This window comes from Sus scrofa, chromosome 11, assembly GCF_054392235.1.
Source record: "Sus scrofa isolate SSC_HxYL_T2T_F1_AM1 chromosome 11, Sscrofa_HxYL_maternal_Yorkshire_Landrace_v2.0, whole genome shotgun sequence".
In the NCBI taxonomy this organism is placed as follows: Eukaryota; Metazoa; Chordata; class Mammalia; order Artiodactyla; family Suidae; genus Sus; species Sus scrofa.
In genome coordinates, this window is record NC_139393.1 from 6,182,534 (window position 1) to 6,197,989 (window position 15,456).

The window sequence follows — 15,456 nt, forward strand, 5'->3', positions numbered from 1 at the left end:
CACTCACTCGCGTCATCTTAAATCAGGGAAAAAAAGGAGGAAGGGGTTTAGGCCCTTCTTTTCACATTTTAATTAGAATTCTCTGCTGGTAGGTTTTTTGCATTGGTGGTTGTTAAATCTTTAAAAGTTGTCATTTAGGTTGAATTTTTATAGTTACATTAATTTTGATAACTTCAAGTAAAACAAATTTGGAGGACCTTTGTAATTTGTTGTAATGGCTTTTGTTATAATGGCGTATAATGTGATTTGTTTGGGGAAGGTATAATAGACTTTCCTTTTTCTCCTTATAGGACCCCTTAGAAAGAGTCTTTCAAATGAATTTAAAATAGATTTGATCTAAAGAAATTCAGCTTTGAAATCAAATAGTCTGTTATTCATGGTAAATGTAGGGTATAAATGAAGTAGACTCAGTAATGCCTGTTTTTCAGGAGCAGATTTGCTTCATTTCTTTGTCTAAGCTGGCTGTCTCTCAGTAATCTTGTAATCCTGGCCTCTGTCCCCATCTCTCCTAGTCCTCAGTCTCTCCTAGGGCTTTTGAACTCTTTTACCAAGTTACCTGATGGATTTTATCTTCTTATCTTCTAAAACAGATTTAGCTCTGAAATGAGCCATTTGTTCCTTTATAACTGGAGATTACTACATCAGTAAAATTCACTGGCTTATTTTCTACTCCAGGAATTAAGGAACTGGCCATACTTTTAAAGAACATGCCAGTATTTTTGAAAACTTTAGAATTTGGAAGGTTTTAAAATAGACACATAAGTGATAGAAGAACACTTTTATTTAATCTCTTCGGAGAATATGTTTTGGTTCAGGCTCAATTCAGAATTCATGTCTTAGATATAGTAATAAAAGAGTTTCTCTGTATATCTGTATATTTTAATTAAGCACAGGTTAACATTTCTTCTGTGTTTTATAACTTTGTACTTATTTAATTTTAGCTGGAACATAACTGGTAAATTATCATTTGTTTTAGGGTTTAAAATTAGGTTGGCCTGCTAACTTGTTATTTTCCAAATCCAATATTTTGAACTCTAACTAGGCAGTTTAAAGTGTCATTCTTACCAAACAGGGAAGTTGTTTTGTTTTGGGCTTATACGGTAATTAGTCCATCGTTTTATTTTCTGCCTTCTTTGGAAGTACATTTTTACAGTCTAATGATCAGTACTAAAATACTTTAAGTGATTAATTTTTTTGCATCATGAGTGTATTTTAAACTTAGTTTATCTGTATATAGAAAATGTGGGCTGAAGTATGAATGTACTCACCTTGGTTGATCTTTTGGAAGTTGAATTCTGTTATCACTAATATTGATGGTCATTGACTCTTCATTATACTTAAGCAGGTAGGTCAGTACTTCAGAAAACTGTTTGGAATATTCCTTTGTTCCACATAGACAAAATATAGGCCATTTGTGAATTTGAATTGCAGTCTCATAATGTGCTAGTAATTCTTAAAGCCAGGAATACCATGCCACTTGCCTAGATAAAATGTGGCATCGTAGGAGTTCCAGTCTCAGCTCAGCGAACCCGACTAGTATCCATGAGGATGTGGGTTCAGTCCCTGGCCTCGCTCAGTGGGGTAAAAAATCTGGCCTTGCTGTGAGCTGTGGTGTAGCTCGCAGGTGCAGCTCAGATCCCACTTTGCTGTGGCTGTGGCGTAAGCCAGCAGCTGTGGCTCTCATTCGACCCCCAGCTTGGGAACTTCCATATGCATTGGATGCGGCCCTAAAAAGCAAAAAAAAAAAGTGGCATCGTACAACTGGGAGGACTTTTTTTCCCATGTAATCTCATAGTAAAATATTTTTAATGTGACAGAATTTTCATGTGGCATTTTGCAGACATTGAAGCCTCTATTATGTTTTTCTTATATCCTGATTCTACCCATGTGTTTGCCTTGCTTTTCAGTGTTTTTCTCATCTTTACTGTTATTTAAATACGTGACACTGTATATTATTGGGGAAATGTTTTAAGTGCTTATAAAGAAGGAAGTGATTAATTTTGAAATAAAGGCACTTTGGACTTTTATCCTGGTAGGAGTGTTTTAAAGATATTAAACTTGAAACTTGTTGCTCAGTTTTGAGGTAGTTTCAACCTCCCAGTTCTCTAAAATGTGTTCGGATAGTTTGGTAATGATGTGTATTTGACAGTAAAGACACACTTTCATGTTCTGAAGTTAAATTCTGCAAATAAAATGATTAAAACCCTAAATTTGATTTTAAAAATTCCTTCAAGAAATTTAATTATCCCACCCTAAAATATGGAAACTGAAAGACACTGTAAATCCTTTCAAAATATGTCAGAAACATTTCACTCAGTAAATAGAACACTGTGGAATAATGCCTAGTAGATTCACTGTCTTTTTGGGCTTAAAATGTGTTAACTTACTATATTTGATTTTTAAATAGACACCAAATCCTACTGCAAGCGAGTTTATTCCTAAAGGAGGATCAGCCTCCAGGCTGAGTAACGTGTCCCAGTCACATATGTCTGCCTTCTCTCAAGTGTTCTCTCACCCGTCCCTGGGAACTCCTGCTGCTGCTGCATTAGCACCAGGTAAGTTGAGTAACTGTTTCCAGTGAGTTCCAGATACCACATCTCTAAGCACCATTTGCTATTAGTTTATCAGACCTGAAATTGTATTCTTCAGGGATTCATATTTGAACACTTTATGGGCTTTGTGTTCTAAGTTTGCTACCATAGACCTAATGTGTAGTTGAAAATTTAAAGCAAAATTTAAATATGAACAAAAATTAAAAATAAGGATTTTAAAACCACAAAAATAAATTTAAAGGAGAAAATGGTTATTGAGGAAAAAAATCTGTCTGGACCTTAATATTTCCTTATTTTCTAAAGTTAATGGTAGTGCTGTTTCACTCCGAAACATATGTAAGCATCAAAAATAGAATGTTGGAGTTCCCTCTCGTGGCGATTAGGAACCCTGAGGTTGTGGGTTCGATCCCTGGCCTCGCTCAGTGGGTTAAGGATCTGGTGTTGCCATGAGCTCTGGTGTAGGTTGCAGACGCGGCTTGGATCCCAAGTTGCTGTGGCTCTGGCTGTGGTGTAGACCGGCAGCTGTAGCTCTGATTTGACCCTGAGCCTGGGAACCTCCATATGCCACGGGTGCAGCCCTAAAAAGCAAAAAGAAATAAAAATTTAAAAAATAGACTGTTGTTATGTATCTATGCGTCAGGGTTCTCCTTTTGAAATAAATTTTTAAAAAAAGATTTATATCATTCTAAACAAAACTTTAGATGTGTTGGATTTCAGATGTTTGATTATAAATTTGTAGCAGTAATTTTAAATTGGTAAAGTATTATAAATAGTGTTAGGAAAGAAATGTAAAATATTAGGGATTGTTGAGGAAGGGGAAACAGTAATTCTCAGTCACTTGCCCCAAGTTTACCCATAATGGCAGAAGACTTTGAAGAAATGCACTTATACCCCTGGGGTCCTGAGGCATAGTTCAGAGTGACCCTTGAGGATCCATCCCTCTTTTCTTCGAAAGTCTTCTCTTTTATCTTAAAAATTCATGGAGATTTTGCCTTCTGATGTATAACATAAATGTTTTTATACAAATATGAAAATTTTCTTAATTAACACCACCCATTCCTACTTCTGTGTACCTTAATTAGAAAGGTAGTGTATGCAAAATTATATTGAATTCATAAGTAAGTGCTGATCACATTATCTTATGTCTGTAAAATGGTTGAGCTGGCCACTCACACTGTTTCTAGAACATGTACTGGTCTTAAATGTTTAAAAAAACACAAACAAAATGAAATATACATACACTAAATGAAGCCCAGAGATCTGTCTAGATCAGCCGGAAACCAGTCCTGTGTCCAGGGCTTAGTCTAATGAGTAATGGTGGTCAATCATTGCTTTTGGTGCTGATGCTAGAATCAAGGACCTTTTTGGAAGAAGAAGGAGAGAAGATAGTGATAACGCTATGGAACAAAGCGTATGGTTGCGTGTATCAAGGGTACGAGAGGCTGAATGACCTTGTGCTGCCAGGGATTGTGTCAGTGCCTCTTCCCTCACCCTCGCCCCTTCCTCTTCCTCTCTTTGTCTCGCCTCCTTCCTCTCCCACTCACCTCTCTCTCTTCTCCCCCCGACTGAGCATTTGATCATTTTATTAGTGAAATACAAGCAAGATTTGCATCCCTCTCTGGTGAATCTTGTAAAGTAATTTTTACGTGGAGGGCCTTGAGATGCGCCCTGCGACCCCTCCCCCTGACCTGTTCCTTTATTTTTTCTTCCACTTTGGCTCTGAAGGTTCAGTTAAGTTGCTAAATGTCTTCCCTTCTTCCCTAGAGAGCAGTGTCAGAATTGACTATCTCCGATAGCCTTAAAGTTTTACTTGTAAGTAACGTGCTACTGTGATTTTTCTTACGAGGTGTGTTCACATTGTTGACATGAGCGAAATCTTCATGTCAGCTGTACATCTAAAATTACTTAGAGATTGTCCAGACTTCTGAGCAGTGTTTATAAAGCACCCACAGCAATGGTATCCATAGGCCAGTCAGAAATACTTGGCTTTCTTAATTAAGTACCAATTTATTTTGGCCTAACACTCCATCTTCCCTTGTCTCTTAAGTGAATCTCTGATCAAGACCAGTTCAAGCTTGGATTAAAAAGATAGGCTTTTTAAATATCGGAGGAGTTAAAAAGTTCAAAAGGAATTTTAGATCTTGAAAGCATTTAGTTAACATCCTCTGTTAATGCTGAGGTATTTGGTTAAGCTTCCCAGTAGGTGTTAAGTTATGCGTAGGTGGGTGTTTCATTAGTCCCTACTGGGTTTCACAACCGAAATTTAGGATGAAATGAATTAATTTAAAACGATTTACTCTTGTATATAAGATGGTTATTCTGCTTCCTATTAATGAAAGTAACTTCTGTGTGGAACCTTCGGAAATGGGTCAATAACGTTATATTAACTGTATTCCTGAATGTACCAATTATTTAAAAATTGTCCTTTCTTCAAATGACCATCAACTCAGCTAAAATATTTTCCAGAAATACTGGAGTGATGAATGGTTTTGCGTTTATTATTTCTCCATATTTTCTCCTTTTAGTCAATGGCTTAACGGTCTCCGGAGATGAACAAAGAAAAAAAATTACGTTTGCCTACTTGCAGAAAACTATTTTACCCCTTCATTGTTTCCCATTACTTTTTACCCATAAGTATTTTTTCAAGGCCTAGGAAAGGTTCTTGATTTTCACTTTAAGGTTATAGAAAAAGAAAGGTCATGTAAGTTTATTTACCTCCCTTAGTAGTGATTTGATTGATCTTTAATGTTCCTTGTCTGCTATAGATGTAACCTAATGGTAATTTTCAGTTATAGACTTTAATTTTCTCCTTTTTTTTCTTCCCCCATTTCTATTCCAGAAATTTTTACCCTTGAAAATATATCAAATTGACTGTGTTCCTAAAGAATATAAACCTTAAATATTATGGCACTCAGGTGTAAACAAGAGTAATGTTGTTTTCATTATATGAAAAAATACATAAATATATCTTTTGACCAAAAAATGTAAAAATATTTGAGCAAAGTTGAGTGGATATTAAGGTTTTGAATTTCCTCAAATTGTAAGGAGCAAAATTATAATGCCTGGAGCAGAGTAAATCCTGAGTTCTTTAAAACTTGTTTTGATCTCTTTAAAAACATAGTTGGTATTTAGGAAAAGTTTTAATATAAGAAGTAAAACTTCAGACAGAAATTGTTTGAATTTAAAGAGCCAATTAGGTTTAAAAGGTATTTAAAAGCGTTAGATATGTAGCACATGTTAGGTTTCCATTGAAGTGTATATATAGTCATTTTATTTTAATTCAAGAAATCAAGGAGCTGTAGGATTAGTTGTAATATGCACCTTTAACCCGAGAGTCGTCGCTATTCTGAGTATCTTCTGTGAAGATAGTTACAAGACTGTTTGGGGTGTGACGCTTAACCTGGGTTTCATTGTCTTTGAGACCCCCTGTACGTGTATACATGTTTCAAGACTTGTAAATATGCTTTTTTCTCTGGTCATAGCTTGTCTTACCCTCTTGGAGGGTCACAGCCTTCCAGAAGATGAGAACCACTGGTTTAACACATCCTTCACAAAATTTTATTTCCTAAGTGTGATATGATAAGAATTCTTTTAAAGTAATGTATAGTCTAAAGATATGTTTTTCAAATAGCTCCTGCTTTAGGCAAATGTTTTTTGAATAGTCTTTAGAAATGAAAACATGACCTGGGAGTCCAGTCGTGGCGCAGTGGTTAACGAATCCAACTGGGAACCATGAGGTTGTGGGTTCAATCCCTGGCCTCGCTCAATGGGTTAAGGATCCGGCATTGCTGTGAGCTGTGGTGTAGGTTGCAGACGCGGCTCGGATCCCGTGTTGCTGTGGCTCTGGCGTAGGCTGGCGGCTACAGCTCTGATTCAACCCCTAGCCTGGGAACCTCCATATGCCGTGGGAGCAGCCCAAGAAAAGGCAAAAAGACAAAGAAAAAAGAAAGAAAGAAAGAAAACATGACCACACCAAGTATGTGAAAAGACAGCTGATAAATTTTTTTTTGTGCCATGAAAAATAACTTTATCCTAAGAACTGACAGCTGGGTTTTCTATCCGAATTTTTGCTCAGAGTATTTTGATTTGGTAGTAAGCTCAGTCGTGTGCTTTGGCCACAGTCTGTTTGGATGCGACTTGAAGCGAGGTAGCCGTGGAGCAGACGTTTCTGGGTAGTGTTCTGAGAGGTCGCCTCGTGGTGTAATGCGCGGCTGTGACTCAGGAAGTGGGCATCTCTTGTTCTGCTTAAGTGTGTGTGGACCCTTGGGAGAGGTGGAGTTCTCGAATTTGAAATGCCATCATTGATTTATAAAGGAGCAAGAGCCATGAGTGACTTCTTAGTATTTTCAATACTCGTTTCTTCAAGGGGAGGATGCTGCAGGCTTTTGGACCATTAGTAGATTTTATGGTCAGTTATTACGGTAAATCTCAGATGATCAATTTGGGAAGCAGTTCATTCTCATGCTAAACCTATCATTATTCAATAATTGTATTCCTTTATTACACATATTATTATACTACTTTAGAAAAATTTAAAGTATTTTTTAGATATTTTTTGAAAGATTTAATCACTTCTTATGTATTCCTGAAGGTGCCAAATTGATAGATAAAACTGGCCAATACTTTTTATTTTTTTCGCTTGGGCAGAGTATGCGGGAAAAGAAGAAGAGAAAGGAAAAGGAGAAATTAATATTTACCCATCAATCTTGTTCCAAAATATTAAAATAGTAAACTTTATATATGTGATGTACTATTTTAAAATATTCTTATAAGGTTGAAAGGTGCTCTTTAGTTTTAAAGTTCTGTGCTAAAGAATAAAGTTTTGTGATTTATCAGCTTTATCACGTTTCCTATTGTAATAAAGAAATGGATGCTTAATTCATTTCCACTGCATAGTAGTTGGCTTATGTGATGATCTGCTCTTGGTCATTGGTCTCGGCGAGACCTTTGGGGTTTACATAGTTCAGTCCTTGTGCCAGTTTAGAGGGGTCATTTCTGAGAAGTTGTCGTCTAGCTTCTGCTCTGTCATTTATGGTAATAAGCAATAGCTAACCAAAGCAGCCCAGAGTACATTTTAACGGTTAGAACAAACAAACTCAGCTCTCTCTTGTCTGTCTTTTATCCACTAGTCCTAGGCCTTTCTGTTTGCTTTGAATGGAATAAATTAAAATCTTTCCTATAAGGTTGCCCTTTCAGTTATTTTTTAGATTAGTTGTTTGTATGTGTTTGTCTGTGCCATTGATCTGATTGTTTGACTCAAAAACAAGAGAGGAGGCAAACTGGGAAAATACTGTTAAAATTAACAAATTGTTTAGGTCAAAAATTATGCACTCTTATAGGTCATAATGGCTATAACACTAGTGTGAGTAAAATTAAATCCATAAATATGTCTACCTGCCTGTGTTAGGACTTTGATACCAGCTAAGGATTGCTTGTATCATTGGGAAAATAGATGGTAAATATCTAGGTTCATATTTCAAATTTCACTGTGTCTTTTAGGCTCGACATTAAAATCACTCAAGACATAAAAACTATAAACTATCATTTCAGATTATTTTATGTCTTACTAAGTAGTGCAATTATTGAAAGTAAAAATTATAAAATCTACTTAGGTAATACTAAAACATCACTATGTCTTATAGAATATAACCCTAAAGAGATTTTCCTTATAATTATTTTTCGTTTAATGAGTTTTGTGGACAGTCAGGTAATTCTACCTTGAGTTTATTTTGATATTTCAGTCTGAACTGATTTTCCTGAATTGTTTTTACAGTTAATAGCCATAGAATTAGTTTACTTTTAAATTGTTCTTCTCATTGTTTTAAATATCAGTCTCGATTTCCTAAGCACATTACAAATTCCTAAGAAGGGACTGTGTCATTTCTTATCTAGCACAAATTTAGGCATAAAGATGGTGCCTAATAAATAACTAAGCTTGGTTTTTATTTCAGTTGGTGGGTATCTCTTAATTTTAGTAAATTTTAATGAATCCATAAACACCTTTAAAGAGCTCCTAAAAATTGCAGATGTTCAAGAGGATATAGCTGAATAGTCCCATGAGCAACAGAAATAATACGTGTTGAAAGTTTGGCTTCAGTAGAGCTAGAGTCACTGTGTGTTTTGAGGTGTAAAACATTCTTAAAACCAGTTAAAATATTTGTATTATTTTTAAATTGCATGTTTCCCTTTTTTGTAACTGCTTTGTTTTTCAGGTACATTCAGCAGAATCCCTCAAATCTGACCAGGTTTTCTAATTGGGGATTACTTTCTCCATTAAAAAACAGAAGAAAATTTGATAGTTCAGATCAGGGGCCCCTGGGGTTTTTGTGCAGAAGGCCTTCGCATGGCCCTGTGCTCTCGAGCCCATCCTCCGCGGGGCTGCTCTGTAGGCGCCTGTGGCGTGTGTCCCGGGTACAGGTGCGGGTGCAGGCCATGGTGTCCCAGTCAGTCCAGACAGTAGAGCTGTGGCAACATAACTGGGTTGGGAGTGCCTGCCGGCCCTGTTTCCTTCCCAGTTGGGAATTGCAGGAAACTGAGGCGAGACGTTAATGGCGCAGAGGGGGATGTGGCTGCTGCCGCTGCTCGGAGACCTGTCAGGTAAGGCATCAAATAGCTGCCGGCAGATGCCGTTCTGCTGGTTGGGGAACGCCTGGTCGCTGTGTCCTGTTAGACTCGAGAGTTCCAGGTGTGGGCTTCCTGTTCAGTTGCCACGGATTGGCTGACTGGTCCTTTAAGAGGTAGGGGCTGGATGGGGGTGGGTAGGGGTTCTCTTCCACTATAGGTGCAGTGACCTACAACTGCAGCAGCATCTCCCGTCCTGCTTTCGGGCTGTTCTCATTGGGTCGTGACTTGATTGCCTTTACACCATGATGCGGGTTCTTCTGCTACAGTAGCTCGGTAGCTTTCAGTGCGTTTGATCCCTGTGTTTTAGCGCTTTCATTTCTCTAAGAAGATCAAGTCTTTCAAATCTAAAACTGTGTTGTTCTCATGTCGATCGGTAGTCGGTAGGTTGGTACAGAAATGAAGGCAGTGATGTGGTGGCCAAAGGGAGAGAATTCGATTTTGTCCTAGACTAAAAGGACTTTAAAGGTACGTGGACCTCGGTGACAGGGCGTCGTAGACAGAAAATCGTTCGTATCATACGTGGGGGTGAGGGGAGTTTGGTTTCAGCACGTGTCAGGATGAGGGTGGGTTTGCATCAGAGAGTTGTAGTGGGTCTGAGTGCGCCGAGAGGCAGAGAGAGGGAGCGAGAGAGAGCGTGTGTTACGAGTAAGTGCCCCAGAGCAGCCCGGGTTCTCCCCGCAAAGTGGAGGGTTCCAGGTCAGACTTTGTGACTTTCCTTTGAGTCGAAGAGCTGGAGGGCTCTGGGGATCATTTTTTCTTGCACCTTTTGGCTCAGTGATGCCTGGTGCATGGTCGGTACTCGGTCGAGAGAATGGTGGACAGGGTTACTGCGCTGTGCTTAGCATGTCTAGTTGGGAGTGGTCCTCTAGTTCTGTCGCCTCAGGTTCATACTTGAAGGTCGTCTTGACTTCTTTTTTCCTTGTGCATGTGCAGGTCACGCTAGAGAAGGGTGTGTGGGGAAGGGCTTAGAAAAGGAGAGGAATCAGAGATGTGTCCCTTAACCCCCGGCGCACACAGGCACGCTGGATGTAACCCCCACCACCAGCAGAAACTCGGGTGTGGACTTCGCGTGTATGGTGGAAGTGTTTAGTTCTGGATGTTTTAGTCATGACGCTCTTACACATCCGTATGTCTGAAGTGAGATGCGTTTCTTATGATTTCATAAAAGTCTTCCCATATAATTGTAATCATGGAAGGGCCCCCCAAGCCGTAGTTACTTTGGGCCACAATCCTACTGCCCACTGATGTGAAGTGGTCGAGGCTGAGCTGCTGAAACAGATCTGAAACGTCATGGCTTCACACGACAGTTGCTTCTTGCTTTGTAGCAGTCGGGGCCAGATTCTCGGGTTGTCAGGGATGCGCTCCCCCACATACTTAAAGACTTGGGTCAGGAGGTACCAGGCTTCTGTCCCTCAGCTGGAAGCAGGGCAGCGTGGAGGGGCATGAGTGGGAAGTTGTTATTACAGACCTAGGAATTATCCGAACGTTTCTCCAATCATGACTGTCCACGAAAATCCAGACCGCCGTGTTTTCAAGCAGCTGGCCACCTTCATTCCTCAGTCTTTGGATGCAGAATTTTAAGTTGATCCCGGTTAGCGCATACAAATAGATTTGGGGCATTGTCTTTTTTGTGGAATTGCGTCTCTCTTGTCTGTGTTAAAGAAAGCACCTTTTGGTGATTTTCTTTGATGACTTGTTTTCAGCTACAGTAACTCATTTATTTAGCATCGTTAGAAATGAAGATTCCCAGCATACTTGAATTTTTTGGATATAAAAAGCTTTATGGCTTTCATTGTCAAAACTCTATATAGTCTGAGCAGTTTTTCACAGAAAGATTTCCGAAATGTACAGTTGCTGTTGCTTCAAACAAAGTTAGTCTTCCTTTCATGACTCAGGCTCAACTCGATGTGCCTCAGTGATTGTATTAAACCCAAACACTGTTGTCCTCCTACCCAATCAACGTAGAATTCCTTGGAGGTAATTTCTCCTGCTCTCTGAATCTGTTAAAGTACCTGAAGGTAGTGCCTTGAGTGGATGTGCCCAGACAAGTTTATTTGAACCAGTTTAGTGAGTTCTTACTGGCTCTTTATCAGTGACTCCCTTGTGCGGTTAGTGTTCCTGTCTCTAGGACAGTGGTTTTCGAGTCTGTCAGCAGCACCTGGAGCACCTGTTAACCCAGCGCGGCTGGTTTCCTGCGTCTGTGTGGGTGAGCTAGAGAATCTACTTTGCTAACGTGTTTCTGGGACGCCCTCTGGAGAAGCACTGCTCTGCCCTATGCTCGGTGTTGCCTTCTCGCCTCTTTCTTCTGACCTTCTGAGGGTTGGGAATGCCAATACTGTTCTTTTAAATAAGAAAAGGACTTGTTAATGTGAGAAAAAAAGAATGTATACGTGTGTGTGACTGGGTCACCTTGCTGCACCGTAGAAAACTGACAGAACACTTGTAAACCAGTTATAATGGAAAAAGAGAAAAATCATTATAAAATGGAAAAAAAAAATCGCACCCCCCCCCCAAAAAAAAGAGGAAGACTTTTTAAATTCAAGCGGACGACTTGAGCTGTTGACTGTGAATACACGGGGCTTTACATTATCCTTTGGCCGAGGCTTTTCTGGTTCAGGTCTGTGTTCTGAGTAACTCATGTTGTCGGATAAGTAATCATTGAATTAATCGTTGCAGAGGTTGCTGAAGCTCAGCCACGATCACAAACATCATTTGAGTAAAACCAGGCAACAGGGATTTCATCTACCTTAGTAATTTTAATGGTACACAAATAATGTAAATTAATTATTGATACATCTAATACAATGATCAGAATACCTGAAAAATGATTAGCATAAATACCTTGGCTGTTCAAAATTTTAAACTCCATGCATGGATCTAGAACTAGTAATCAGATATCTTTTATTTGCATGTTATATTAAAATATGTATGTTTTAAGAGTTTTATGTAAAGAGCAACTAAATTGTTTCCAGTCTTAAATAAGAATTGTTTGTTGATTTCAATAATATTTCTTGACGTCAGACTTTTTAATTTTTCTTTTTAATTTCATACTAGCTTTTATTCATTGGAAAGAAATTAAATGTTAACTGATTTAATCTTATTTTTGAGAACATTAGAATTTTTTGGAATCAGACATGTTTGTCTTTGAGTAAGTTTATTGTATATAAACAATGCAATGTAATTTATCATTTTTAATGAAGTATATGTTTAGTCATAAACATTCACTGTTACTTGAGAAGAAAAATGATCCTTTTGATCCAAAAAGAGTTAGGTTTGGTAGCTAACACCTATCCTCCTCCCATTTGATTTTGACTCTCTGAATAATCTAAGTGTTAGGATTTAAAAGAGTGCCAGGGGGTTCCCATCGTGGCGCAGTGATTAACGAATCCGACTAGGAACCAGGAGGTTGCAGGTTCAATCCCTGGCCTTGCTTAGTGAGTTAAAGATCTGGCGTTGCTGTGAGCTGTGGTGTAGGTTGCAGACATGGTGGCTTGGATCCCAAGTTGCTGTGGCTGTGGTATAGGCTGGCAGCTACAGCTCCGATTCGACCCCTAGCCTGGGAACCTCCATGTGCTGTGGGAGCGGCCCAAGAAATGGCAAAAAGACCAAAAAAAAAAAAAAAAAAATTGCCACCATTGCAAGAGGCTACAGAAGATCCTATTAATTCAGATAATTTGGCCAGGTTTGAAGGCAAGCATGTCACTGTTCTCTTTCTTCAAATATTATAGTGATCAAAGTTAAGATACCTAATATACAGGCCAGAGGGCATATAGTTCTTAAAATTGTAATTCAATTGTTTTTAAAACAGTGGTTCTTTTTTTTTTTTTTTTCCTTCCCCTTTTAATTTTATTTTAGGGCCACACCTGAGGCATATGGAGGTTCCCAAGCTAGGGGTCGAATCAGAGCTATAGCCACTGGCCGGTACCACAGCCACAGCAATGCCAGATCCGAGCCGCATCTGTGACCTACACCACTGCTCATGGCAGTGCTGGATCCTTAACCCATGGAGTGAGGTCAGGGATCAAACCTGCATCCTCATGGATGCTAGTCAGATTCGTTTCTGCTGAGCCACGACAGAAACTCTTAAAACAGTGGTTCTTAAATCTGGACAAATTGTTTACATTTTTAGAGGCTTAGGCACTGTAGTTTACACGTAATATTCTAATAATATTTGTTGAAGTAATTGGTGGAAACGCATATGGAAATGCGGCTGTTGATGGAGGTAAGGCCAAATGGAAGACGACTGTGTGTAGACGTGGCAGCCCAGTAATTGTACAGCCTCCATCAGGTATTGTGTGAGAGAATGTAGTTGGTAAAACTCAGGTTAAATTCATAATAGAATGTGGCAGTACTTGCCTAAATTTGGTCAACGAGAGTGAATACATTTTGTGAAGAAGCTTTAGGGCACTTTATAGTTTTATTAATGTTTACAGTATTTGTAATATCCAGGTAGTCCAGATAACCTTTTATCACAGATAGGTATACAACCAAATGAAATATGATTATATAAGTCAGGTGTTAAAATTCTCTAGATATAGAGGGACAAATCAGAGATGGAAACTGTTACATTTATTTTAGTTAGGTCCATGTGGCTTTTATTAAAGTTTAGTATTTATTTTTTAAAAAGTAAATAGAACATTTTGGGTTATATTGAAACTTGTCATTTTATGGCATAATGTAATGAAAAGAGAATATTTGTACTTTTAATTAAATATAATTTTTTTAATTGAAATATTGTAAATCAGTAGTTACATAAATTTTTTTTACTTTTTCTTTATATTTTAAAAGTAAAGCTCTGTTGATTCTGTATATTTCTTAAAAGAATGCAAAAGAATATTTGTGAAATCTTCATGGTCCTATTCAAATCATTTTTTAGGTTTTTTGTTTGTTTTTTTGATGGAGGCTTTAAAACAAAAACTCCATCAAAGAAGAGACTTGACTTCTGCTCATGAATATGTTACAAGGTTTAAGGTACACACTGAAGAGTAGCAGAATAAGAGTAGAATCGGATCTACCACAGATCCTGGAGGGTCTTTGAATCCAAGGTTCAGTTCACTGTCAATCTAGATTTTGGAGACTTCTTGAACAGAAAATTGTTCTGTCACATCTCAGAAAAAGTATTGTTTCAGTGGTAACTGATAATTTGATTCTGTTCCCATCTATGTGGAATATATTTGCATGGAGAATGGGAAGCTCTACTTTGTTCAGGTTTTAAAAAAATCTATGAAATCTATATGTCATTGAGAATTTACTTTTCATAGATGTAAAAACAATATCCACAAATATACATCTATATTTAGATATAGATGTATTAAGAATCATGGAGTTAGAGTTCCCGTCGTGGCGCAGTAGTTAACGAATCCGACTAGGAACCATGAGGTTGCGGGTTCGGTCCCTGCCCTTGCTCAGTGGGTTAACGATCCGGCGTTGCCGTGAGCTGTGGTGTAGGTTGCAGACGCGGCTCGGATCCCGAGTTGCTGTGGCTCTGGCGTAGGCCGGTGGCTGCAGCTCTGATTCAACCCCTAGCCTGGGAACCTCCATATGCCGCGGGAGCGGCCCAAGAAATAGCAAAAAGACAAAAAAAAAAAAAAAAAAAAAAAGAATCAGTAAGTATTGGAGTTCCCATTGTGGCTCAGCCGTTAACGAACCCAGCTAAGCATCCATGAGGATGCGGGTTTGATCCCTGGCCTTGCTCAGTGTGTTAAGGATCTGGTGTTGCCATGAGCTGTGGTGTAGGTTACAGATGTGGCTCAGATCATGCGTGGCTGTGGCTGTGGTCTAGGTCGGTGGCTGCAGTTCCAATTCGACCTCCTAGCCTGGGAACCTCCATATGCCGTGGGTGCGGCCATAAAAAGACCAAAAAAAAAAAAAAAAGAAAGAATCCGTAAGTATTTAAGGTATATTAATTTAATTTGAGTTGTAGCATGAATAACTTATCTACAGGTTTTTTTAAAAATACTTTTATCGTGTTGGACAAAAGCTATATATAATCTAACAGGAGAATAACTTAAATGTAAGATCTATGGATCACGCCTCTGTTAAAAAATGGTCTCTCAGTATACACGTTCCCTACCAGTTTTGTAGAATGAGTTTTTAGATTAGAATAGTTTTTTTTCTTGAGTAGATTAACAGATATTAAGCATGTATATTGTTAAACTAGAAAATGAGGATTTTTAAGTCCATAATTTTAAGTGAAGGCAAATGTTCTGGTGTAATTGGAAGGATGAGTACGTAGTAACTCTGGTTGCTTTTAGTAATTCTTAAATAAAAACAAGGGGAG

At 38.5% G+C, this 15,456-nt stretch overlaps 1 protein-coding gene across 43 annotated transcripts in view; it reads left to right on the top strand.

Annotated features, from left to right (window-relative positions):
• PAN3 (poly(A) specific ribonuclease subunit PAN3) overlaps positions 1 to 15,456 on the top strand; it is a 127,585-nt gene that overhangs the window by 57,309 nt on the left and 54,820 nt on the right. For 34 of the 43 annotated variants that reach the window (XR_014819044.1, XR_014819045.1, XR_014819046.1 and 31 more), the window contains one exon: positions 2,408 to 2,555. The exons of the other annotated variants lie outside the window; for them this stretch is intronic. Coding sequence is in view for 24 of the 34 variants with exons in the window: in XM_005668294.4 (XP_005668351.1) it covers positions 2,408 to 2,555 (148 nt within the window). In the remaining 10 variants the exon portion in view is untranslated. The remainder of the gene's footprint in view (positions 1 to 2,407; positions 2,556 to 15,456) is intronic. 43 annotated transcript variants of the gene reach the window in all.